The sequence below is a fragment of the Mixophyes fleayi genome, chromosome 5 (assembly GCF_038048845.1).
Source record: "Mixophyes fleayi isolate aMixFle1 chromosome 5, aMixFle1.hap1, whole genome shotgun sequence".
Lineage (NCBI taxonomy): Eukaryota > Metazoa > Chordata > Amphibia > Anura > Limnodynastidae > Mixophyes > Mixophyes fleayi.
This window is the reverse complement of record NC_134406.1, coordinates 88,497,787-88,525,355: the sequence shown is the minus strand read 5'-3', so window position 1 is coordinate 88,525,355 and position 27,569 is coordinate 88,497,787. Positions and strand designations below refer to the sequence as shown.

General features: G+C 40.0%; 1 protein-coding gene across 1 annotated transcript in view; it reads left to right on the top strand.

Moving 5' to 3' along the window:
* The window catches only part of VOPP1 (VOPP1 WW domain binding protein), a 113,191-nt gene extending 92,507 nt beyond the window's left edge, over positions 1–20,684 (top strand). Inside the window, exons 3-5 of the mRNA XM_075212525.1 lie at positions 15,844–15,921; positions 17,210–17,346; positions 20,083–20,684. Of these exons, the coding sequence (XP_075068626.1) occupies positions 15,844–15,921; positions 17,210–17,346; positions 20,083–20,255 (388 nt within the window). The 3' untranslated portion in view covers positions 20,256–20,684. The remainder of the gene's footprint in view (positions 1–15,843; positions 15,922–17,209; positions 17,347–20,082) is intronic.
* The last annotated feature ends 6,885 nt before the right edge of the window (positions 20,685–27,569 follow it).

Here is a 27,569-nt window from a genome sequence, read left to right as displayed (position 1 = left end):
AGCATCTCCTGCACACCCCTGTCACTCTTCAGGTAATGCTGCACCACCAAATTAACGGTGTGGGCAAAACATGGGACGTGCTGGAAATTGCCCATATGTAATGCCCGCCCAGTGTTACTGGCGTTGTCTGACACCACAAATCCCCAGGAGAGTCTAAGTGGGGTAAGCCACTGTGAGATGATTTCCCTCAGTTTCTCTTAGAGGTTGTCAGCGTTGTGCCTCTTATTAAAACCTGTGATACACAATGTTGCCTGCCTTGGCACGAGCAGCCGTTGTGGAGATGCTGCTACTGATGCAGCTGCTGCTGTTGCTGCGGAAGGCGATGCATCTACCCAGTGGGCTGTCACAGTCATTTTTCAGAGCACTGAGGACACTTGTTCGTACTTCTCTGTACATCTTTGGTATCGCCTGCCTAGTCAAGTGGAATCTCAACGGGATTTGGTACCGGGGACACAATACCTCCATCAACCATCTAAATCCCACTCCACTGATGGCGGACACCGGACACACGTCTAACACCAACATAGCAGTTACAGCCGCAGTTATCCGCTTTGCAATAGGGTGACTACTGTCGTACTTTGTGCTCATGGCAAACGACTGTTGGACGGTCAACTGTTTGGTGAAAGACGTAGCGTTTTTTACGACTTCCGCTCTGGGAAGATGACCGACTACCAGCAGCAACAGCAGCAGCGGCAGTAGTAGGCGTACCTCTGCAGGATTCCTCGGATGAATCCCGGATTGAAGAGGACTCTGGCTGGTGACATGGCCTGCAGGACTAAATCTGATAGAGATCGTGGAGGAAGTTGACAAGGAGGGTGTTGGTGGTGTGTATCCAACAGGACCAAGGGATTTAGGTGTCCCTGGACTGATGAGGGTCCTAGCCCCAGTTCCTGAACTAATCACTGAACTATGAAGGTTATTCAGGTGACATATAAGGGAGGATGTCCCTAGGTGGCCAAGATCCTTACCCCTGCTTATTTGAGCTTTACATAAGCTACATATGGCCATACATTTGTTGTCCGGATTGGGATAAAAATAACTCCAGACCGAAGAGGTGCATTTCTTGGTCTTCTGACCAGGCATGACGATGGGCTTTTTCATCCCATGGACATCAACTTTTTCCCCCCCTGATGCCTCATTTAAAATAACCACATCAGCATCCTCCTCGTCAAATTCCTCCTCAGCGCCAGCTACATCAATAGCCTCCTCCCGGTGTACAACATTGACACCTTGATTGTCCAAATCTGGATCTACACTGTGGGTGATCCTTCCAGCATATGCAGAGGGTGTGCTGCAAATGGTGGATGGAGTCACCTCTTCCCGTACAGTGATGGGAAGGTCAGGCTTCGCAAAAACCAACACCATTGGACTCGCCTTGGGGATTTGTGATGTCATCTGTTTAGAAGGCAGAGTTGTTTGCTGTGTTGTTGCTGACAGCATAACTCTTTTAAAAAAAAAAATTTGGGGGGGGGGGGGAGGTGGCCTTGGATCCTTGGGTGAAGCTGAACCACTAGTCCTGAACACGGGCCAGGGCCTAAGCCGTTCCTTGCCACTCCGTGTCGTAAATGGCATATTGGCAAGTTTACGTTTCTCCTCAGATGTTTTCAATTTTCTTTTTCTGCTAATTTTAGTGAACTTTGGGTTTTTGGATTTTACATGCCCTCTACTAGGAGATTGGGCATCGCCCTTGCCAGACGACGTTGATGGCATTTCATTGTCTATGTCATGACTAGTGGCAGCAGCTTTAGCATTAGGAGGAAGTGGGTCTTGATCTTTCCCTACTTTATCCTCCAAATTTTTGTACTCCATTATATGCAGCACAAGAGAACGTACCCCTAAACCACACACACTTTGGGACTGCTGAAACAGTGAACGTAGTAATATTGATTGCAGTTCCTATTTTTTGGGACTGCAGAAACAGTGAACGTAGTAATATTGATTGCATTTCCTATTTGTTGGGACTGCTTAAACAGTGAACGTAGTAATATAGATTGCAGTTCCTATTTTTTGGACTGCTTAAACAGTAAACGTAGTAATATAGATTGCAGTTCCTATTTTTTGGGACTGCAGAAACAGTGAACTTAGTAATATAGATTGCAGTTCCTATTTTTTGGGACTGCAGAAACAGTGAACGTAGTAATCTAGATTGCAGTACCTATTTATTGGGACTGCAATAATATATTGCTCTATAATATTTTTTATAATTTTTTTATTTTATTTTTTTATTTTTTTGGTAGGTATTTTTTTTTTTTTTTACATTTTTTTAAGATTTTTAGATAATTATCAAATTACTATGGACTTAGCAGAAAAAATACAGGACAAAAGCACCACTGGACTCAGCAGGACAGAGCACTGGACAAAGTACTACTGGACTCTGCAGGACAGAGCACTGGACAAAGTACTACTGGACTCTGCAGGACAGAGCACTGGACAAAGTACTACTGGACTCTGCAGGACAGAGCACCACTTGACTAATTAGCAGGACAGAGCACAGGATCAGAAACAACCTCCCTCTTCCACTAACCACAGGGAGAATGAAGATGGCGGCCGCGAGCGGGGCATTTATGACATCCGAGTCTCGCGAGATCCGATGCGAGACTTGGGCGGCCAGAAGAACCCGAACGGTGCTCGGATCCCGTCGGATCCGCACTGTTCGGGTGGGCTCGGATTAGCAAAACCCGAGCCCGCTCATCTCTACTTTAAACATTCAGTTCCACTGCATAGGTGTAAACCTGCTACCCGGGTCGTAAATGCTGTTAACTCTTATAATTCCTGGCGAGTATCGTCGAGACAGCTGAATACGCTCACCTTCCACACCAAGGGGTATATGTACTAAACTGCAGGTTTGAAAAAATTCACTGACCAAGACGGCTAAATCTGCTGGTAATTCATTCAACAATCAGTAGCTGGGAAGCTAGAATTTACACTTTTATAAAGAAAAGTTTTGGCAACTTATTAAGACTAAAGATACAATATATGGAAAAATGGTGAGAAAACATTCCTTCATATGCACACCTGAATTATAACACAGATACTTAGTAGATTAGACTCATGAAAATGGATTTGGACATCAGAAATGCATACTTCCTAATTGTGCCTGATGTGCCAGGATTGTTCCAGTTGGGGGTCTATTTATTATTTATTAAGCTGCAAGGAGCCAAAGATCTGGAGAAAACAGTTCCGCAGAATGACCATCACAGATCTTCTTTTCATTTTTACACCCTCTAATGCACCTCTCTCTCTGTGAGCCTGCCTCCTGTCAGCAGGGCTGCCAAGAGGAATTCAGGGCCCAGGTACAACAACTTCATGGGGACCCCCTTATAGTTAAGCATGATAAAAAAAATTGCACCAGTGCTGCAAAAGTGGAACTGGGTGTGTTCATACGATTGGGGGCATGGCTATGCATAATTGGGGCATGGCTAGCAGGTGAAAATCGCTAGACCGCCCTCCTACAGAAAAAAACTGCATTGTTGTGCACTTCTGACTTTTAGTACATCTAGCACCATAGTGTAGTATATAAAGAATGCAGTGTGTACATAGAGTTAACAATCTTGGCCTGCCCCTTACATTGGGTAGAACACTCACCAAAAATTGGGATTGTCCCACTAGAATCACATCATTTCACAGAGTGTCCTGCTCTCTCCTACCTGTTCTTGTCACTTTCACCACCTGTGGCTGCTGGTTTCTTTAGGTGCGACTTGTCTGGATCCTGGAATGTTGGGGGCCCTATTTGGAAAACAAAATGGGTATATTTAGAAAATTCCAACCATCCCAGGCATTAAATCAATAGCACCCAAGAGGAATAATTAGGCCTTCCTCCAGCCCTAACATTAAAATAATAGTATTCCCATTTAATAAATAAACCTATTTCCCTTTCTGCAAACAGCCCCAGCAATAAATTAATAGTATTTACAACAATTCACAAATATACCTATTTCCCACAACCATCACTGCCATTAAATAATTCATACTCACATTTAATAAAGAGACATCATTCTCCCCAAACTCACCCCCACATTCAATAGCCTCCAAACCACCCCATCTTAAATTAATAGTCTCCACTATTAAATTGCCCCACCATTGTCCCACAAACAAAATAGCACACATTAATTAGCCACCACCTACCTCACACACACTACATTGCCACAAGCTTCCTGTGCAATCACACACACATTACTGTGTCCCTTCGTCACAACCACACTGTGCCCCCTTATGATCACACTGCACCCTCCATGCTGCTTTTCCCCACTTCACCTGCCCCCCCCTTGATCACACTGTGCCATACTACTCCCTCCCCCTTCATCACTGTGCCATGCTGCTTCCCCCCTTTTTCATCACACTGTGCCTTTCTCCCCCCCTTTTTCATCACACTGTGTCCCCTCCCTTTTCATCACACTGTGCCTTCCCACCCCTTTTTATCACACTGTGCCTTTCTCCCTCCCTTTTTCATCACACTGTGCTTTTCTGTTTTCCTCCCCTTGCCTCTGTTCCTTTACTTACCTTTGTATTAGCTTCTTTCAAAAAAAGAAAGACAGAAGAAAAAAAAGTAGGCAAACATTTTAAAAAACAAAACGTCGGCAGTGATGCATGTCTGGGCCCAGGTAATTAGTACCCGCCCCCCTCTCAGCGGCCCTGCCTGTCTGTATCTGAGAAGGTGCCTGGCATTTGGATGTATTAGGCAACAGTATGCACAGAAGGATGGTTGAAGGCTCACCCTTCTGTCCCCTGGATCCGCCAATCAGAGGTAGAAATGCTCTGCTTGTCTGTTCAATTATATGTTTAATATATGATTGTTTTTAGACAGCAGAACTTCTTTTAAAAGGAACACATAGTGCAAACCTTTAAACAATCATTCTGCTTCATAACATGATTCAAGTTTGATGATGAACTAATGGTAACATAAAAAGGAAATATAGATATTATTCAGCTCAGTGTAAGAAATTAGCCATAAAGACCCCTTACAATTATCAACTATTTTCTAAGAAATATTTCCAAGCTGTGTTTATGCATTGACATTACTCACAGTCTTCTACTGTGTCTCTTCCATGAAAGAAAGTGGGATTATTAGTATAGATCAGCCACAATTTATACAATTATAGTTATCTTAGTTATCTTTGTTACAGATTGTTACAAAATATTGAGCTGGCCTTCAAATTGCAAAAGAAAATTCTGTAGGTCATTTGTGATTGAGTGATAATGGTGTCCATTGTACCACTAGTGCTAAAAGGTCACTGCTACAATGTAACAGAGAAGGTTTGCTCCAATGCAGAGTAATCTCAATGAGCTTTTGTTTGCCTTGTTGTAAAGGAAACTTGCTAACGTCTTTTAAATGTGTTATATTGTCCATGGTAAATAAATCAGTGCAACAAACAAGTAATGTACAATTCCTGTCTGGTATTTTGCATGGTTGTAAATGTAAATTAATCAGACATCTCTAAAATCAGAGATGCCTGTTAATTAAGTCTGACCAGGGCAGCTTTAAGACAACATTAAGCTCAGAGCAAAGGTCACATTAGTTAGGTTAGCTGCCATGCCCCTTTAAAACATAGGTTAAAGGTTAAATTGCAACCGTTTAGAATGTATTAAGTTACCTCAAAGGAGCAGTAAAAGACCCAAAAAAAGCTTTTATTCAAGCTCCCAGTGATACAAAGACAGGCCACAGTATATCTCAGAGAATTGAATTCCCCCAGTGTCTCATGTTTTGGACAATGGGGGGCTGAGATTGACACCTTTTAGACTCCATTACTTGGAAGTCTAATAGTGGTTCACTGTCCTGTTGGGTCGGGACAAATGCCCCTTTTACTTCTTTATTAAAGTGTCAATCAATAAAAATAGACGGGAAGGTGACTATATCCTACGCTATGTGAATTTCATAGCTTAATTTTTCATTTTAATGTGGCTGCTCACAAATAAATATGTCTGTTAGTAAACAAGTGAGCTAGGTTTATACTGTGCATCACACTAAACACATTCATAGGGAGAGTAGTGTTCTAGTAAACATATTTTACCCCAGTAATTAAATAAAACAGATGCATGATAAAGTGGCTCACAGGCAGCAAACCAGTACAGAAAGTGATTTATTATTCATCACAGCAGACAGGTTATTTATTGCTGGCAGTATTGAGAGCAGATGAAGCTGGATACATGGAAGACATAAAACAACAACATATGCTATGCATAGCAGAATTTTATTATCTTATATTTGAGTTAGGGCTCATAGAGACAGGAGTTAAAATTAGTCATTAAACATGCCTCGGCAAAATCTAAAAAATGGCTCCAAATAATAATGTACTTATGGAATGGACACAAATACTTGCTGACAAGAATTTCCTTCAACCTGATTTGCGTCAATTTTAACGTTGCCTGCATAGTTTGTCGTTGTTAGTAAAATATAATGGAGTTCTACCAGAGGGAAGAGCAGGAAGGCTGCGGTGAGGAATCCAAAGATCTCACTACCACAATGCTTTCTCCATAGGATAATAGCTAACGCCATCTTCAGATGACATTAGCCAACAAGAGTCAAGCTTCAAAAAGCTAGGCTTTTAACACTGCACCTTTGCCTAAGGGCAATATTTCAGTGAGAAGTTACTCCACGTAACTCAGAAACCATATTTAGTGGGTCAGATGAGCATAGATGACCAGCAAGAAATGCTTCCCAGTCTTCAGTAGTGTTTGATTTACAGGCGATCGCTAAAATGTGGCCACAACGTAGCTGCTAAATATATTTAAACACAAATCTTATGATATGTACAACATTAAATATAGCTTACATATTTATTTGGAGCATAGATGCCTAAGGTATGTCTCAAAGGAGATACATTTTGGTCAAAATTGGACACATCACAAAGGGTTAAAGCAAGTTGAAACGTTTTTACCATGAGTTAAGTCTTTTAAAAACGCCACAAACTAAATGCGATTTCACACAAACCACAGAGCAATAAATATTGCATTTGTGTTTGAAAGCCAATTGATGGCTTTTTTAAAAATTTCAATAAAAACACACTTTTAAAGAAGCCACCTCTTTCCAGTAAAAATATCAGGGACAGACTGATATTCTGCAAAAGGTACAGGGAATTGACTACTGAGGACTGGGGTAAAGTCATTTTTGCTGATGAATTCCCTTTCAGATTGTTTGGGGAATCTGGAAAAATGCTTGTCCGGAGAAGGAAAGGTGAGCATTACTATCAGTCCTGTGTCATGCCAACAGTAAAGCATCTTCAGATCATTCATGTGTGGGGGTGCATATCAGCCAAGGGAGTGGGCTCACTCACAATTTTGCCTAAGAACACAGCCATGAATAAAGAATGGTATCAAAACATCCTCCAAGAGCAACTTCTCCCAACCATCCAAGAACAGTTTGGTGAGGAACAATGCCTTTTCCAGTATGATGGAGCACCTTGTCATAAGGCAAAAGTGATAACTAAGTGGCTTAGGGATCAAAACATCGATATTTTGGGTCCATGGTCAAGAAACTTCCCAGACCTTAATCCCATTGAGACCTTGTGGTCAATCCTCAAGAGGTGGATGGGCAGACAAAACCCCACAAATTTTGACAAACTCCAAGCACTGGATTGGGTAACCATCAGTCAGTATCCCAGAAGCTGATTGACAGCATGCCAGGGCGAATTGCAGAGATATTTAAAAAGAAGGGTCAACACTGCAAATATTGACTCATAAACTTAATGTAATTTACAAAAAAAGCCTTTGACACTTATGAAATGCTTGTAATTTTACTTCAGTATACCATAGCAACATCTGGCAAAAAAAGGTCAAAAAACACCGAAGCAGCAAACTTTGTGAAAAAAAATACTTGTGTCATTCTCAAAACTTTTGGCCATGACTGTACAAAAGAAGTAGGTTTGCAATCTGACTCTCGATGATCACACAATTTTACTGGTGCAGGACAGTATGGGCCTGATTCTTCAAGCAATGCGAATACCAATTAGTGCCATGTTGTGCGCTAAAGTGCTCTGTGCATGCCCAGCAACATACGCCAGAGAACGCAAGTGTATCCATTTCAACTTTGAGCGCAATGTGGCGGAACGTGGAGGGGAATGGGGGTATGCACATAGTCAAGGTACAGAAAGGACATGCCAGGCTCAAGCTCACACAGACGCATTAGATTTAAGCTTTGGGCATCTCTAAGTTACATGTCTTTCTGTGGTATCATTTGCACCAGCTACAGGTCTGGTGTAAGTGCCGATTATTTACTAGTGATGATGGTCGCGTATGCATGCTAGAACATGTGTTTGCAATCAGGAGCAACTGAAAAATGCATTTTATGTACAGTAAACATTCCTAACAAAAAATACCACTAGGCGCACAAAAAATCAATATAAATAAATTTAAAAGAGCTGCTGCAAAACAGGAGGCCGCAACCTTCCCTAGGTGAACTACAAAGAAAAAAACACACAGATGCAGCGCTAAAGTGATGATGTGATAATCAAATAACCCCGAGCACACACAATCAGGGATGATAATTTACAAACCACAAGTAATGAAAATATTTTTAATTCAAAATTAACACATAAACAAAAACATAAGAGTACCAGATACACACATGCAAATTAAGATTAAAATTAAAAACCAAAATAAAAAGTAACCCTGACACAATATATCAAGCATATAACCTAATGAATAAAAAACTGAAGCAAGTCATGGACAATATAGATACTCCAATATCCTTAATTTAAATATATGTGGGCCCACAATTGTTAAAGATCTAAATAGGGGGATAAGCAGTATAGTCCTTGTTTTATTAGGTGTTAGACGAGCAATTTTGGTTGTTGTATCCAATTAATTAGATATATACTTGAATATGAAAAAAACTTAATCCTGACAAGACTCAAGACAGACTTCAGAAGATAATTTTGCATGTCTCCATATCAAAAGTTGCCAGTTAAATTGTTCAATAAACAATTGTGAACTTGAATTGCAAGAGATGATAGTTCAATAGTATTGCCAATATACCTGAGCACATAAACACTTCAAACTACCGATGTATTATTCCGAAGAATAAACAACTGAGGCCACTTGGAAGAGCCAGCCGGCAGCTCTTACCTAACCACCGGTGAGTACGCCCAGGCCCCAATATCAGATGACTCGGTAGTGAGCAAGAGGTGAAGTTCTCCAATAAACTGGTGTTGAACTCTTCGTAATAGAACTCTGTTCACAGGCTGAAAAGATGGTGCGCATGCGTATGTGAAGAGCCTGGATTAGTGGTGGAGAGTGCTGCGATGATCTGTGAAATTAACCAGCGTATCACTTAATCTGAGATCTGGCAGGCAGAGTGAAACTACCAGGGATCAGTAGGGAATAAAAGAGCTAGATGGAGTCATGTAAAAAATCGTAAAAATTCTTGTCATCAAAAATAAACAATTACAAAGGGTTTACTGCAGAGAAAAACACCCTGATGCATTTTTTCGCCTGAAAGCGATTTCTTCAGAGGGAAGTAAGTATGACCACCCAATCTCCTGGGTCTTATTTGTACTGCAAACTCGTTAAGCTAATTCCTCTAACAGCTGTAGCAAAGACATTTCATCTTAAGCGGTACATCTCATAAGAAGACAAATCTAGAAACAAGTTCATATTGAAATCCAATAAAGTGGACTAAGGAAAACCAAAAAATGATATTAGACATTAGATGGGTTGTGAACAAATTGGCAAGGAAAATAATACATACACAGGGAAGAAAAAAATAAGAGATGTGTAAATAAAAATATACATGTTAAATTAAAAAAAAAAAAATTATGGAAATAAATAAGGGAAAAATAAATATTGAAAATAAATAAATGAATAGAAATAAATAACAATAAATATAAAAATAAAAAAATAAATATAAAAAGTCAATATAAATAAAAATAAATAAAAAATAACAATAAAAAAATATATAATAAAAAATACTAAAGAATAAATATTAATGGAATAAACTAGTAAACATGAAGATTTGAACCATGTTACACTGTTAATCATCAAAATGATACTAGTGTACCAAAAATAATAATGCTATATCCGTAAAAACAATCCACAAATAATCAAATGCATAGGCACATAAAAACCTATACAAGAAACCTTCATCAAAATGCAAAATGTTGTAGGATATAGAATTCTCCTATGAAATAGACACCATGTACAATAAATCTAAAAAATATTACTTAGCTCTAAAGCCTCATTTAGGCCATCTGGATGAATAGTGCTGATCGGTGCATCCAATAGACTTCTTTTTTGCAAAGTGTTTTGTACCTGTCTCCCCCTCTTTCGGCCACCTTAACCTGTTCCACCCCAATCACAGATAAACAGGAGGGGTCTCCATTATGTACCTCCACAAAGTGTCTAGAGACACTATGAAGTTGGAATTTGCTCAAAATATTTCTTCTGTATTCGGTGACAGTCCTTTTTAGGGGTCTAGTAGTCCTATCAATGTATTGGCAAGGACAACTACATTGTAATAGATATATGACAAACTTTGTTTTACAATTATTATAACCTGTTGATTTAAACATTTGTTATTTTTTATGGAATGAAATTCTTTCACACCATGTTTGATATGTTTACATGTAATGCAATTGGACCTAGCAAACCTAAATGAACCAAAAACAGATATGGGTAGCCAATTAGATGTTGAAATTGTTAGTGGGATATCGGTGCTTTTAGTAGTTTGTTTTCTTTCTTTAGGAGACTAGGAGATAGCATATTTTTACGATTATTACTTTTTCTAAAAACAATCTTTGGTTTCTCTGGAAAAATGGTTTGTAAGACTGGATCCTGTTTAAGGATATGGTCATTTTTACAAATAATCCTCTTAATCTGATGTGCAACAATGTTATATTTAGAAATAAAGACTACATCTATAGACAATGGATTAGCACCAACATCATAAGGGGGCAAATGTATCAAGCTGACAGTTTTCTGGCGGGTTTGAAAAGCGGAGATGTTGTCTATAGCAACCAATCAGATTCTAGCTGTCATTTTGTAGAATGTACTAAATAAATGATAGCTAGAATCTGATTGGTTTTTCAAGCCCGCCGGAAAACTCTCAGCTTGATACATTTACCCCCTAGAATCTGATTGGTTTTTCAAGCCCGCCGGAAAACTCTCAGCTTGATACATTTACCTCAAGGTGTCTTTCGTGCTTTGTTTTTCTTAGTACAAAGAAGTGATGATCTTTCCATTAATTTTATCATCCCTGATTGCTCGGGACTATTTCATTACCACATCATAATTTTATCGCTGCATCTGTGTGTTTTTTCTTAGACATTCCTAACATTCTAATAAATGAATTTTATGGGGGGAAAAAAGTAAAAATAACTTATTTTCTTTTATGTTTTTTCATTAATGAATATATTATTAACAGGTGACATTAAAATTTTTTGTTTTTATTTATATCTGTGCGGACTTTATATTTCACATATATATTGGACATATCCTGTCTTGTCTGTTAGAGCAGAGAGGACCTAGACCTGCATCAACAACAGACGTATCTTTACATCCACTCCATGTTGAATACGTATGCCTAACTTACATGTGTTTTTTTAAAAAAAAACAAAAAAAAAAACAAACGTTCATTTTGCTTGCCTTAATGAATTAGGCCCTCTATGAAATATACTGATTGATGATCTGGTTTTGGACTTTAGCTAGTCCCTCTCCTGGGATTTTGGAAAAACGGTGTCCTGGGGGAAGATCAGCTGTCATTCTAAATCACAAGAGAGTGGGGCTTTAAGTAAACATGGCTGAAGTTACTTGTCATGAAAACATGCTCAGTGTGAAATAATCATATACTGTATTGTACAAACACAATTTAACTGGCTGTCCAGGAAATAAATGTTTTGCATTAATGAGCTTAAATGCGCTTTCAAGCTTTGTCCCCTAGAGCCATGTTCTCTTCCCAGAACTCCCTATTAGCAGCAATCTTACAAGTACCTGTTTATGAGTCATGAGAAATGTAAACCTAGCACACAAATGAAAATGACAGCCTTTTTTACCAGGTATTAGTGGAAAGCTTTTTTTAAAAAAAAAATAATGTAAGTGTATAACACATGCTGATTCTGCTGCAGCATCACATTGGGGGGTGGTGGGGTTGATAAATACATTGAATAAAGAAAACTAACTGGGCACTTGAAAATTTATTCAAAAAAGAATGACAGTAGTTAGACAGTGAATGTGTCGAGACATCAAAATGTTACTATATAAAGAGATAGTTGGATATAACAAAAATATTGTTCATTGCCAGCACATGTTTTCTTTTAAATATTCCTTCAACTTACTCTTGTCATATGATATGTTATTGTTAGGCAACACAGAGATACACCATATTTATACATCAATATGTCAGTAGAAGAGGAGTATTGAATAAATAAAACAGTTGCAAAGATGTTCTTAGTTTCCAATATTGGTAGTAATCACAAAACCTCATTATTTTAGAGTCCAAGGGCTAGATTTACTAAGCTGCGGGTTTGAAAAAGTGGAGATGTTGCCTATAGCAACCAATCAGATTCTAGCTGTCATTTTGTAGAAGGTACTAAATAAATGAAAGCTAGATTCTGATTGGTTGCTATAGGCAACATCCCCACTTTTTCATACCCGCCGCTTAATAAATCTAGCCCCAAGTTTAAATAATGAAAACTTTCTACAATATCCAGTTTTTTCTTTTGAACATACAATCTTGCTGTATATAACTGCTCACTGAATAATTGAATTTGCTGGTATTTTATACAAAGTGCAGATTTCCTCACCAACTCTAACATATGGAATAAAGAAGTTTGTTTCTACACATTGTAATATAGTTTTGATAGGGGAGCCATGAGTTCAGCTCGCCACTTGCAAACTGGATGTCAAGTAAGAAATTAATGCAGAAAATGCAAGGCGCATGCAACAGGTTGGGTACTAAAAGACGATGCTGTAACGCCCGACAAGAGTTAAAGCGACATCTTTACTGCGAATGTTTATGTCCCCTACAAACTATTAATCCCGAAAGTGTAAAAAAAACTTACTTGGAGTAAAAGCGATTCATTCCATAGGCCAACAGCACGTAATGACGTAGAGTTAGTACAGTTAAGGGGGCAGTTAAAAGAGGCGCCATCTATGCAATGTTTATTAGTAAGGCTTACATAATGTAGCTTTAAACAATTGCATAACTGCCTCCTCAACTGTACTATTATTACTGTTGGCGTACAAAGCTACGTCATTATGTGCTGCCGGACTGTGTAATAAATCGCGTTTACTCCAAGTAAGTTTTTTTAATCATTCGGGATTAATAGTGTGTAGGGGACAGAAACATTTGCAGTAAAGGTGTCGCTGTAATTCTTGTCGTGAGTTACAGCATCAAGAATCTGATTATCAGCGCTACTGCAACCTCCTCCTCACTGGCCTCCCCCTCTCTCATCTCGCCCCCCTCCGTTCTGTGCTCAATGCGGCTGCTAGACTCATCTTTCTCTCACGCCGCTCCTCCTCTGCCTCTCTGCCATGCCTTACACTGGCTCCTCTTCCCATACAGAATCCTCTTCAAACTCCTTACCACCATTTACAAGGCTCTATCCCACTCTACTGACCCTTATATCTCTAACCTCCTCTCCATTCACACTCCTGCCCGCTGCTTGCGCTCTGCAAATGACCTCCGCCTCTCCTCCACTCTTATCACCTCTTCCCACTCCAGAATCCAAGACTTCTCCCGAGCTGCCCCCCATGCACTGGAATGACCTTCCTCACTCCATCCATCTCGCTCCCAATCTGTGCTCCTTCAAACCAGCACTTAAAACTCACATGTTCCTCAAAGCCTACCAACCATCCACTTAACCCCTCATCTACTCTGCTCGTTCTCCCTTCTCTCCCCTGGTCCCTTTTTCTCTCCCTTGCATCACCAGCTCCCTCTCGTGTCTGATTTGTCCACCCTCGCTTAGGATGTAAGCTCGTTTGAGCAGGGCCCCTATTCCCTCCTGTCTCCATACCTGTTCTTCTGCTCCGTCTTTACTCCATATATCTGCCCAGAGTTACTGAAGCATTGGTACTTTGTGTTTATAGTTCTGTACTGTTTAACCCTGTACGGTCTACTGTTTGTACTATGTACGGCGCTGCGGAAACCTTGTGGCGCCTAACAAATAAATGATAATAAATAAATAATCAGTGCATGCAACTGAGGGTCCAATTTTAGTGACAAGAGGGTGTGGTGGTGGTAATTGCTTGTTGCTTATGTGCTGAATGGGTTATGGGGTGTCTTTTGTAACTGCCACAAGAGGGATTGCTAAGAATGACAGGAGCATGTATGGAATAAAGTAGGTGCACTAAGAAATTCTATTCAAATTACACTTGCGAGTGTAGGCAAGTTTAATTTTTGGTATATGTAAAATAAGTTAAATTAGAAGATAAAAAATATAAACTATCCTATAGAAAAATAAAATAAAAAGAATTAATATAAAATTGTATAAGACCAAAAGAAATATACTTGTAATGCCCTGTCACTGTGTGCGGTATTGAGGTGCATGGATTAGGTAGTGCACCTTCTGTAGCCCTGGCTAGCAGGTGAGCATGGGTGTAAATAATAAGAGTGTCCCCTCATATGCAGGTTTTTCAACAAAGTCTCTTTGAAGGTGTCGGGACAAAGGTGATGTAACTTGGTACTAAAGTGCAGTTAAAGTCACAATAAGTTGGGCGCCAGATCATTTCTATTGCAAAATAGAACTTATTTATTTACACTCCATTCACACAGATCTAAAGTGGTTGGTATGAATATGGTGACATATATGTTTCCACATACTCCTCCTGCACAAAACCTTACACATGTCTCAGGACGTTAATAAGAGATCTCACATCTTCTAAATCCTCCTGCACTTTTCCTTGGGGTGCTCCCTTAGACAGTGAAGATGGGCAACCCTGCTTCAGGCAGTGATCCTCTTGTCATAATATAATTATGGCCATCCTGCTTAGGGCAGCGACCCCACCTCCCCCCTTTCAGGGCCACCTTAACAACATTATGGGCCCCCGGGCAAAGCAGTGCACCGGGGCCCCTACATATATATATATATATATATATATATATATATATATATATATATATATAGATAGATATAGATGTATAGAGATACAGATATGGATATAGATATATAGAGATAGAGATAGATAGATGTACTTGCTCAGTGACCCTTGAAGGTTTTTTTTGCAGGTTTTTTCTTTTGCAGGATTATTTATTCTCATTAAGAGGCCTACATATGGGCCCCCCCTTGCCCATGGGGCCCCCGGGCACCTGCCCATCATGCCCAATGAAAAAGATGGCCCTGCCCCCTTTGCTTATGGGGTTTCTTTTCTCTTCTCCAGTGGTCTGTGCGGGCAAGTCTTTCTTCCCTCTGATCCTTCTCATTAGTAGGGCTCTTCAGTGCAGTCACACTAATACGTGCAAATGTCCCCCTCTCTCTAGGGGTTATCTTGATTATGTTGGGTTCTCCCTCTTTTTTGGACTTAGTTGCTCCTTCTGTATATGCAATGCCCCCCTTTCTCTGTTGGAGGTCCTCCCCATTTTTGTCCTCTCCGGGGCTTTTTCATTATTGTTTTGGGGACTCCTTACCCTCTTTATATGCAGCATGCTCTGAGGTAATTTATATATAAATAAATGTTAATATCATACTTACAAACTTTCTATTCAGTAGTGTGGAAGGGGGCGGAGCTCTACAATTGTGTTACTTGGCCTCACACATGCGATGAAATGTCGTGCTTACGCAATTTTGTAGTGGGGGGGGGGCAAAATGATATGATTATGATCATATATATATTTATTTATTTATTTACAATAGATATGATAATGATTCAGTGTAAATTGCCGTAGCTCGCTGATGGCATATTATGTTTTTTTTGTAGATGTCGAGCGTATGAGGACTGCTGTGGATCCAGATGTTGTGTACGAGCCCTCTCTATTCAGCGGCTATGGTATTTCTGGTAGGTCAGTTTTATAAAATACCTAATAGTGTATATGGATAGCAGTACATATAGTCACATATTTTAATGGTACATGATGAACATTCCCATAATCTTGCCATTCATACATAATCCAGCAAATATGTCTTTTTTCCATGTTTGACCTATGGGTCAAGGCACGGACATTGGCCACCATGCCTCTTAGGGTTGGACCCACTGATCCTCTTTGTGTGCTACCAATTAATACACTAACTGACCAGGCTTTAAGTTTATATTGGTCACTGCATTTTTTATCAATTCCACAATTCATTTATAGTTAAAGTAGATTTTTTTTACTAGTCAAAATCTGAACATTGGAGGAGGTGGCACTCCCCAACAGAGCCAGGATACGCCCCCAGTCTGAGAAGGTCACGCCCACTTTTCTATCTTTCTGCCCCAATTTCCAAACTCAAAATTTTGGGAGGTATGAGACGATGGAAGCATTGGCTGCTATGGCTTAGATTGCATTAGTTGCTATGGCTTTAGAGCCATATGAGTACCACCTCATACAAGCAACTTTTTTTTCCCTTAGAAGGACATTTATAGAAAAGCATTTTTTCCCCTCTACAGAGATACCCGCCACATTCCTGTTTGATATATATTCGGCAGATTACAGAGAATATTAAAAGTGGGCAGGACATGAGTTGGCTTTTGGCTCATCCTCGTCATGAAGGGGCAGGCTGGGCTGGGGGGCAACTGGCCCCATAATGGGCTACCTTGCGCTGGGTCACTGAGCCACCTGCATTTTTTTCCTTTGAAATGTTCCTAATAGGCTGCTGATTTGAGTCTTGCCCCCCGGGCTAAAACTTGCCCGCCCTCCCCTGCCGTCATGTTAGGATATGTCATCTAAATCTATATAAGATCCAACTGATTGAATTAGTGCTGCCAGTTATCAAAAAGGATTAAAGTAGCAATACTGAATCCCTTCCACATGCCAACCTCACAAATGCTGCCCCACCCTCCCACATTATACCCCACTCCCCTTGGTGAACAGTCAGTGCCTCTTTATATTGATGACTCTCACAGTGAAGCACTTTGATTGCTACGTCTCTGGTTTGTACTGAATTATCTATGCCACATTCCAAAGAGGTGGGATTTTAAATGTTGCTTTGTTTTGCTGACGTTTTTTATTTCTAATATCCCTGTTAAGTAATTCTTGTGTAAAGGAAAATTCCAGGCATTTAAAAACCCCTTTCCACTCATACCTATCATGACATTCATAAAGTGATGCCGGTATTACCCAATAATAACCTTACCTCCCTCTATCTAGGTTCCTGCTGATGATGGCAGTTCTGTTTTGTTGCGGAGCTGGGTTCTTCATTAGAAGAAGAATGTACCCACCTTTGCTTGTTGAAGAACCAACATTTAATGTATCCTACACAAGGCAAACTCCTGGGCCTCCACCAGGTCAGATTACGTTTTTACTTTCCATATTCTTTTTGTTTAACTTCATTTTTTATTTTTTTTTAAATAGTTAAACACATGTTTTCATAAATCAAAAGTATATGTAACTTTTTGAACAAGAACATCATACTCACCCAGAGAAGAGCAATATATGACACTTTAGTAACAAACTTATGTATTTTTAACATTTTCAAACTGCAAATTATTTGGAAAACAGATAAATACATGACACATCTTCCAATTGTGATTAATAACATGCACAATTGATTTTAATCTGATCATTATTGAATATTGCAGCTGTTTTTGCATTGGCCCAATATTGGCTGAAATAATGCCGAGTTTGGCTGGCGAAACCAAGACCACTCGGCTGTGCCACTGGTCTTGAATCCTGCATGATTCTTCTCAGGACTGAGAGGCAGAGGATAGGTGGTAATCAGTGTGGAAGTAACCACACCCACTATATATCACCAGGGTTCCTAATAATGAAGTAAACTGTAATATATGTGTCTTGTTCATGGTGTTGTAACATCCTAGGGCAGTGTTGGCTAACCTGTGACACTCCAGGTGTTGTGAAACTACAAGTCCCAGCATACCCTTCCAGCAATAAGCTGCTATATATTGACAAAGCATGCTGGGACATGTAGTTTCACAACACCTGGAGTGTCACAGGTTACCCAACAATGTCCTAAGGGACTGCAATCACTTTACCTATTTTGTCATTGTGTGAGACTAGTGTACTATTAGGAAATACTGGGCTAGATCTATAGCTCTTAGGCGATAGGTAAACTGGAAAGTCTGAAAATGCCTCTATCTCAATTATACTCAACCAATTTACTGTATACATTTTTAAAATGCATATATACTAAGTAAAAAGGTATACTTTCAACAGACTAAAGTTAATTAAATGAAAGACTTGGCTCTTGAACATTTCATGTTGCAAAGCTGTAATATTAATAATGAAAATTCATCAAATATTAACTATTAATATAGAGTGTTGAAGCACAGCTATTATCACAAAATGATGCTACTACTGGTGTTCATTTTACACTCATTATAAATATAAAAACTAGCTATTTGCAGCCTTTGAATGTAAGGCTTGGCTATAGATTGCATCATATTTATGCCCAAAAAGTTTTTATACAGCCCTTTTTGTTTTGACATATTACTTATTTAGATGAATTTATTTTAGCTGCTCAAGTTCAAACAAGACAAAGGAATTTTTCCCATGCTTTATCTATTTAAAAGAGGTGGAAATCATCTGTGTGCCTGAGATACCATATGTCACAGTTTTTGCTACATATTATGAAGCAACTTGCCCTGTGTTGATGTATGAGTTATTTCTGGAAAAATAATTCCTGAATTTCTCTCAAGTGTTCTACTCTGTCCTAATGAATCAAATCCTTTATCCTATATTGATTTAAATTTATTGGGTAAATGGGAACTGGACCCATAATCTACATACAACTGCACACTAAACAGGTATCTGAACAGACAACACATAAGTAAACATCTGTTTATATTTACGGTGTGTTGCTGCTCTATAGTTTCTTCTATAATCATCACTTTACATACAAGCTTGAAGTTAGCTATTATGTTGGCAACTATGACTATTCCTGAGTATTAATGAGTGTGTGTATTGTCCTTGAAAGGACAGGAGCATGCTCAATGTGAGAATCATCATCAAGCTGCCATCTTGAAATACATTGGCTCTGACGTCTTCTCTCCTCCTGTCTTCTCCACTTTCAACTCTGCTCGCCAGCTTCCCTGCCTCCTCCTCGAGGATTCTCTTCCCCCGCCCCCTCTCGCTCCCTCCTCTTCCCCCTGGGGGTCTCCCTCTCATCCGTGCCCTCCCTCCTAGGTGCCGTTGTTGGCAGACCATCCCCTCTCCTCTTCCCCGCCCCTCTAGCTGTGCCCTGAGCTCACTGAGTTACTGTGATTATTGTTTACTGTACTGTGCTGTCTCACCTCGTATTGTAATTTCGTTTGTCCCTGTACGGCGCCGCGGACACCCAGTGGCGCCCTATAAATAAAAATTAATAATAATAATAATAATAATAATAATAATAATCACATGAGCTCAGTGTCACAGGAACTTGTCCACACCAAGAGCACATTTAAATAAGTTATTTATAACACAAAGAAAGAAGGGAACAGTTTTTTAAGTGACTTTTTTTTAAATGTGGTTTGTGTGTAAAGACTTCAAATCAGATATCTGAGATCACTAAAGACAGCAATGGTAAGAGGTGCACATTTCAATCCTAGGTGGAATGGTTTTAAGAATACATTTTCAAGATTAACTGAACGTTGTAATTAGGGCTTTACTCAGGCTCTACTATTAATATTCCATTTTTCAAAATGCATGACGTGTACACTTTATCTACACTAAAGTCTCATTCCTAGGGGGGAATTCAATTGGCCGCATTACTGCCGAAAGTATCGCGGTCTACGCACTATTACTGATATTACGGTAATAGTGCGCATTATTACCGTTAATACGGTTATTTTTAATGCTTGTGTTTGCTCGCAGCTCAGGGAACCGCGAGCAGAAATCAGGGTTAAAATTACCGTTACGCGTTACTCGTGGTAGAATTGGATTCCCACCTAGACATCTATACTTTATCACATTAGCATGATCTTGTCCACAAATAATTTTATAAGCTGAAGTCATTTAGACCAGTTCCTTTGGTGTAAAAATTGTTCTAAGCATCACATGAATTGTGTTTTCATTTTATATTTTAGGACCTCAGCAGCCAGGAATGCCATATTACTCTGATCCGGGAGGAATCCCAGCCCCTCCATCCTTTCACATGCAGCCGAACTCCCCACAAGGAAATCCAGCATTCCCACCTCCCCCGTCCTACTACAACACACCCCCACCACCATATGAGCAAGTGGTCAAATCTTGCAAATGAAGCAATTTAGCACTTGACAATTTTTGTCTTAAATCTGACTTTACAACTTATCCACTTCACCATGAGGAGGACTCTCGCTTGGTACGGTACTTGCTTTTTGGCATCAAAGAGTCGTGAGCCCCGATGGATCAGACAAACGGAATAGTTCTTGCTGGAAAATAGTTGAAGTTCTGCCAATTTTCAAAATTACAGTTTATGTCACTGTCTCAGCACTAGCATGGGGTTTGAAGAATAAATGCACTCCTCCATTGCTGAAAAGGCAATTTTTAAGTTATTTTATGTTTTTGTTTTTTTACACATTCATAGTATGTAGCTATTTCATTGTATCTATGCTGGTGGTGTACAGTACACATTGTTGCCTAATATTCCTGAGAGTGCTAGCAGATTATGCAGTATCTACAATAAAAGGCATGCTCTTCATGGAAACCATATTGGATCATTTGTGTTTTTCATCCCATTCATTATTTTTTGTTGTTTTTAAAACATTAAAATATACAACAACATGTTATAATTTTTATGTATAAGTAGACATCTAGATATCACGAAACAGGAATGTTTGGTACAGGAAGACAGGCAACAAACACTCTCAGACCTCTTTCTAGGTCTCCTATTCTGTTGGCTTTTGAGCAGGTTACTCTAAAAAATACCTCCAGCACAGTACTCACTGCATAATTAAATTGTAAGTTAAATTAAATTGTAAATACAAGCAATTTCAAAAAAAAATTCTGGGGACTCTTTATACCCAAACAACGGAATGAGTTAGCAAATGCGTCTTGCTAAGATTGTGTGTTTTATTAATAAATTAAGCACACCAAATCAGTTCATATAACTCAAACGTTGTAATGTGACAAAAAGGGTAAGCGATAAAGGAGTCTATTTGTGACAGCTGTTTTCTCCGGAGAATGGTCACTGCACAATTTATCAACCAGTTAAAGCAGGAAAATTCAGCGTTTTCTCCTGATTTAACCTACTTCATGCTGTATAATATAGTCTCTTTAGACCTCTATAGAGACTGCAAACCAATTCAATTTAATAAGCCACAAAAAGGTTAACTTTTCGTTGCTTGTCCTTAAAAATTAACAATATCTGAGGAAGCCAAAAGTATAGGATTGAGCACCATCATCATCATCATCATCATCAGTTATTTATATAGCGCCAACATATTCCGTAGCGCTTTACAATTGGGGACAAACGTAATAAACTAATAAACAAACTGGGTAAAACAGACAAAGAGGTGAGAAGGCCCTGCTCGCAAGCTTACAATCTATGGGACAATGGGAGATTGACACATGAGGTTAAGTATACATTTTGCATCTTGGCCCAGCCAGACTGCAAAGGTAGGGTGATTCATGAAGAAGCAGCTTACTGCTTCCTGCTTACACCTCCTCTCCTTCCTGTAGTCAGTGGTAGTTCCTTTAACACTTTCACTGCAGGGTGGATTACGTTAAACAGAGAAAACCCTGCTTATAATAAAAAGCAGAGGGACTTTAAAGGCTCAAGGAGTTAATTCTCTGCTCAGCTATGAAGATTCCCCTCACCCCTCCTCTAATAGTTTTCTCCAGAGAAGTGGATAGGGGAGGGCTGGCAAATTTTAGCCAGGGGGCAAGACTTGACTCAGCCTAGAAGAAATATTTAAATAAAAAAATGCAAGTGGCCCAGTAACTCAGCCCAAGGTAGCCCACTATGGGACCGGCCTGGGGGCCAGATGCCCCCCTGCCCAGCCGGCCCACGGAAGTGGACTATAATGATAAATACACACCAAAGAATGGTATTTATTCACTTTGTACAGCAGTGCCATATAGTGGAAATATAAAAGTGGCAGTATAGAAAATGTAGGTGAATGGAATTTGATAGCTTTACAATGAAGGCAGCAGGAGAAATAGCGGCATGGCATACCACTATATACCAGCCCACTTTGACCACTGGGACATACCCTTTGTGTTGAAAATACCTGAATGAGAAACACACAATGATTCTTACTGCAAAACTGTATTAAAATTCAGTAATCAGTAGAACATTATTAATATACAAAATAAAAACATGTGGTAATATATTTAAGAGTATGTGACAGGGGCCTCCGCCCACTCCTCAGCAGGGCTTGTGGCTGTGAGCAGGCTCCAGATTGGTGGTTCTGGACTCTGTGTCTGTCTTATTTAGAGATGTTCTCTATTCATCCCAGAAGAGTAAAGCTGGGTACACACTACAGGATGATCAACCAATTATTGTGCCAATCACACAATAGACTGATGCAATAGTGTGTACAATCCTATGATCATGTTTTAGCGTACTAAAGCACATCGTATCGTTTGATTTAATTTTATAAAATGACTAAATGTCAATTTTGGAACAATGTCGGGCGAATGTGGAAGTGTGTATGCACTCAACGACCAGCAGTGTAGGCAGATCTCTATAGAGTGTGCAGAGTCATGATCTTTACAGCAGATGGTTATCACAGATCTGAAGGCAAATCATGTAGGTGTGTACACATGAATCAGCATACTCATAAGAACTTTCAGTCATTGGTAAAATTATTGCAGAAATGGCATCTGCAGTAATATTCTGTAGTGTGTACCCAGCTTAAGATGGTGCACATGGGATTCACAGGATTGAAGGAGGAATCATAATTTTTTGCACAAACTGCAATCACAGGTGAGATAATCCCCTGGCACATTCCTGAGCAACCACTGAACCAATATCACAATATTAGAGTGACTGGATAATAACTTTTTATGCAGTCTCTTGAGCAAGTATCAGAATATACATCTTGAGAAAGAGATTGTTTCCAAACTCTACCAGTTTAACATAATATTATTTTTTTAGAGTATATTTTGCTTTCACGTTTTGTTCATATTACTATAATATTTACTTTTGACATTAAAATGGAATTAACCACACAAAAGACACATATGATAATGGAGTATTGCACTAATGATTCTATTAGTTCTGTAAGTCTAATGTATGTTGGCTCATGATCAGGGCCGGATTAAGGGAAGGGAGGCCCCCGGGCTAAGGGGACTGTGAGGGACCTCCCCCATGAGCCCCACCGTGAGCTTTCCTCCTTCCGTTGCTCCACTCCCTGTAGCACTTACGCGGCACGCAGTAATCTCCTTACTGAGAAGATCTTGTGAGAGTGAGACTATGACTCAGTCTCACTCTCACGACATCTCCTAAGGAGTTTACTGCGTGCTGCGTAAGTCCTACAATGACAGCAGGCAGCTAACAGCATAACATTTGCTGTTAGCTGCCTGCCATTCCCCTTGAACAGGTGACAGTCGGAGCCGGGGGCGGGCCCCTAGCTGCCAGAGGCCCCTGGGCTGTAGCCCCTTTAGCCCTATTGTTAATCCAGCTCTGCTCATGATAACCATGGCAGTGTTGCATTATAAATAGTAAAGTAAAACAGTTTTCACAGGAATGGAGGTTACAACTAGTTTTAAGGGTCTAACAGAGAAGGTTATGTAGCAAGTCGAGAGTTAGGGCTTTTCAAGGGATGTGACAGCATTATCTTAACAAGGAGGTGAAACCAATTACCTGAGTAAACAGAACAGTCTTGCATCATGAGGCAGTGCAGCCCCCCTATTGTAACATATCACAAAACCAAGGACAGGTGCACAGGTCAAATAAACAATATATATTGAAGAAAAGAACACACATAGAAGCAACTATTGATAAGGGAATTGCCAACGCCAAAATTTAAAAGAAAAAAAAAATATCAGTTCAGTGTATGTGTTGCATATGAACATTAGCTTCTGTTCATATTTGTTGTTATGAAAATAGTCCTTGTTTCCAGGTATATTTACTTGTGATGTATCTAATATCTGAATTATAATCTTTATAATGTATGCAATAAAGTAGGATTTTAGAACAGCACTCAGAGATGGGAGGAAAATGTAGTAGGCAGTTGTCTATCTCCTTATACAGAGGATTGTCCTCTCTCTGGTGTTTTATAACATACAGTACACATTACGTAGTAGTGGGGATCTGGAGCTGCCTTAGTTTCCCAGTGAGATCCTTGTTAAACAGTGTTTACACTACAGGTGTTAATTACTCACTATTTGGAGTAAAGATGTTCCTTATATGGTAATGTGGACAAATTGTATGTCTATTGCTGCATATTATGGACCTCATTTAGAGTCGGACACAAAGTCCATTTTAGGTGCATCCAACAAAAAAACACCATCATGCATGTGCAGAAAGCACCAAATCCACCTGCATCTTGGACGCAATTAACACTTGCGACTCACTACGAGAGAATGGGAGGAACGCGGAATTGTGAAGACGTGACCATGTAAATACATCCTAGTCGCAGTGAGGCGCAGACGCAACACACGTCAAAACGGCTAAAGCTGTGCGGCAGGAATTAGGTGGCGCAAGTGGTTAGCTAGCTGCAGGAACTGCTCGAAGCTCGATAGGGTATTAAGAGTGGGATGCAACTGGGGTTGCTTGCCACTCGTAATACCCTACCAAGCTGCGGCACACTCCCATTTCTTAAACGGACTTTGCGTCCAACTCTAAATCAGGTCCTATATGTGCATTTTTTTTTCAGGTAAATTCTTTAGTATGTGTCACATACATGTATTAGGAATTAGGAAGCATAAGATTGTCTAACAGTTCGAATGTGAATGTTCATGAGAAGTTGTCCTGTCCTTTGAAGGTATAGTTCTTCTGTTTCCTTCTTTCCTTTCTGCTGCATGTCTCCAAGTATAGACATTGACAGCCAATAGTGTAGGTATAGATGAGATTGGAGATGTAGGGAGGGGAGGATTGCTTAAGAGCTTTAAAGGTGAGGGTGAAGAGTTTACATTTAATTCTGTATTCCATGGGGAGCCAATGTAGTGACTGTTGGAGGGAGACAGCAGAGATAGAGCGGTAGGAGAGAAAAATGAGGCGGGCAGCAGCATTGAGGATAGACTTAAGAGGGTCAAGGTGAGAATTAGGTAAGACAGAGAGAAGGAGGTTACAGTAGTCAAGGCGAGAGATTACAAGCGAGTGAACGAGGGTTTTCGTAGCTCCCGTGGTGAGAAAGTGGCGCATCTTGGATATGTTCCGAAGGTGGAAGTAGCAGGATTTTGAGATGGACAGAATGTGAGGCTTGAAGGAGAGGGAGGAATCAAGGATGACCCCAAATCATCGAACTTGAGGGACAGAAACGAGGGTAGTGTTATTAACAGAAATAGAGAGGGGGGGGAGGTGGGAGAGTCCTGGAAGGGGGGGGGGGGGGCGAGACGATAAGCTTAGTCTTGGAAATATTAAGTTTAAGGAACCGTTGGGACATCCAAGATGAGATGACCAAGAGACAGCAAGAGACACGAGACAGAAGGGAAGGGGAGAGTTCAGGGGATGAAAGATAGATTTGGGTATCATCAGCATAGAGGTGGTACTGGAGGCCAAAGGAGCAGATGAGGACACCTAGGGAGGAGGTGTACAGGGAGAAAAGCAGGGGGCCAAGAATGGAACCTTGAGAAACGCCAACAGGTAAGGGAAGAGGGGGGATGTGGAGTCATGTGTAGAGACTGAGAAGGAGCGGTTGGTGAGGTAAGAGGAAAACCAGGAGGACAGTGTTAGAGGCCTATAGAATTGAGAGTTTGCAAAAGGAGTGTGTGGTCAACATTATCGAAGGCAGCAGAGAGGTCAAGAAGGATAAGGGAGTAGTGTCTTTTGGATTTAGCGAGGAGGATGTCATTAGTGACCATAGTGACGTCACTTACACTTGCGCCTGATTGCAAACACATTTTCTAGCATGCACACACAGCCATCTTCACTAGTAATCGGCACTTCTACCTGACCTGGAGCAAGTGACACAATTGAAAATCATGTAGCTTTGAAATGCCTAAAGCTTGAATAGTTCCCTGCTGTGTGCGCTCGAGTTTGACACACTTTTATTATACACTGACTACGTGCATATGCCCATTTCCTCACCGTTCTGCCGATGAAATTGTAGGTTGTAGTAAGGGCCCTTTGTGCTTGAAGGTTAATAAGATTGCTGTGTTCACTGGTGTATGCTCTGGGCATGAACAATGCGATTTTACACAAAATAAGTCATAAATAGCCGTTTACATTCCTTAATGATTCAGACCCTAAATAGGCGGAGAAGGAAAGACAGTGAATTGCCCGAGGAGTTCAGATAAAAGATTGTAGCCAAGCATGGACAATCTCAACTCTACAAATTAATCTCAGGAGTCCCTGATGCTCCTACTTCCACAGTACATATGTATGCACTGTAGCTAGACTCCCTGGACATGGGCGTAAGAAAAAACTTGAATGAAGATTACAGCGCAGGCTTGATCAAATGGCGGAGAAAGAACTTCGATCAACTACCAAACAGATTCAATCCAACCTTCTTACACAATGTAAAATAGTTTCTCAATCAAAGCAGGTTATATGAGGGGGAGGGAGAGAGAGGGGGAGAGAGAGAGGGATATGAAAGTCCTACTTGAGTTGGCCAAACACACCTGAACAAGCCAAAATCTCCTGGGAGAATGTCCTATTTTACAGATGAGGCCAACTTAAATCTTTTGGATAAAGCACATCATCCCTATGTTTAGAGAGAGCAAATTAGAAGAACACCTTCCCTACAGTCAAAGAGAGAAGATTCAATGATGTTTTTGGGTTGCTGTGCTGCGAATAGCATTGGGTGTCTTGAATGTGTGCATTCATAACAAAATCTGGAGATTACCAGGCCATTTTGGAGTTTAATGCTGAAACCACTGTCAGAAAGCTGGGTCTCTGTCAAAAGATCTTCGGTTTTCCAGCAGGACAATGACCCCAATTGCACTTTAAAAACCACCCAGGAATGGTTCAATACAAGACACTTGACTGTTCTGAAGTGGCCATCAATGAGTCCAGATATAAACACCATAGAACTCCTGTGGAGAGGTCTGAAACAGGAGATGGAAGAAGGGAGCTTTAAATATAGGAGAACTGGAGCAGTTTGCACAAGAAGAGTGGACCTATCTGCCAGTAGAGAGGTAGAGGAAGCTCATCCATGGCTATAGGAAGCAGTCGATTGCAGTTGTTTTGACTAAAGGCTGGGCAACCAAATATTAAATCTAGGGTGTCATTAATGGAATAATATTTTGCCAATGCCATTTCCTTTCATTTTCTGATCTAAAAGGATGTACAGTGTTAAATTCAGAATCAAAAACAGGTTTTGTAAGAATGTGAAAACTAGACCAACATTACATTTTTGATACATACATTTCAGACCAATGCAATTCAAAGACTGAACCTTGATGTTGGTGTTAGTTTGTGCAGTTAAATTCTCATATATATTGTTTAACCAGCAGGTATAGTTAATAAATGATTTTTTTAAAAATT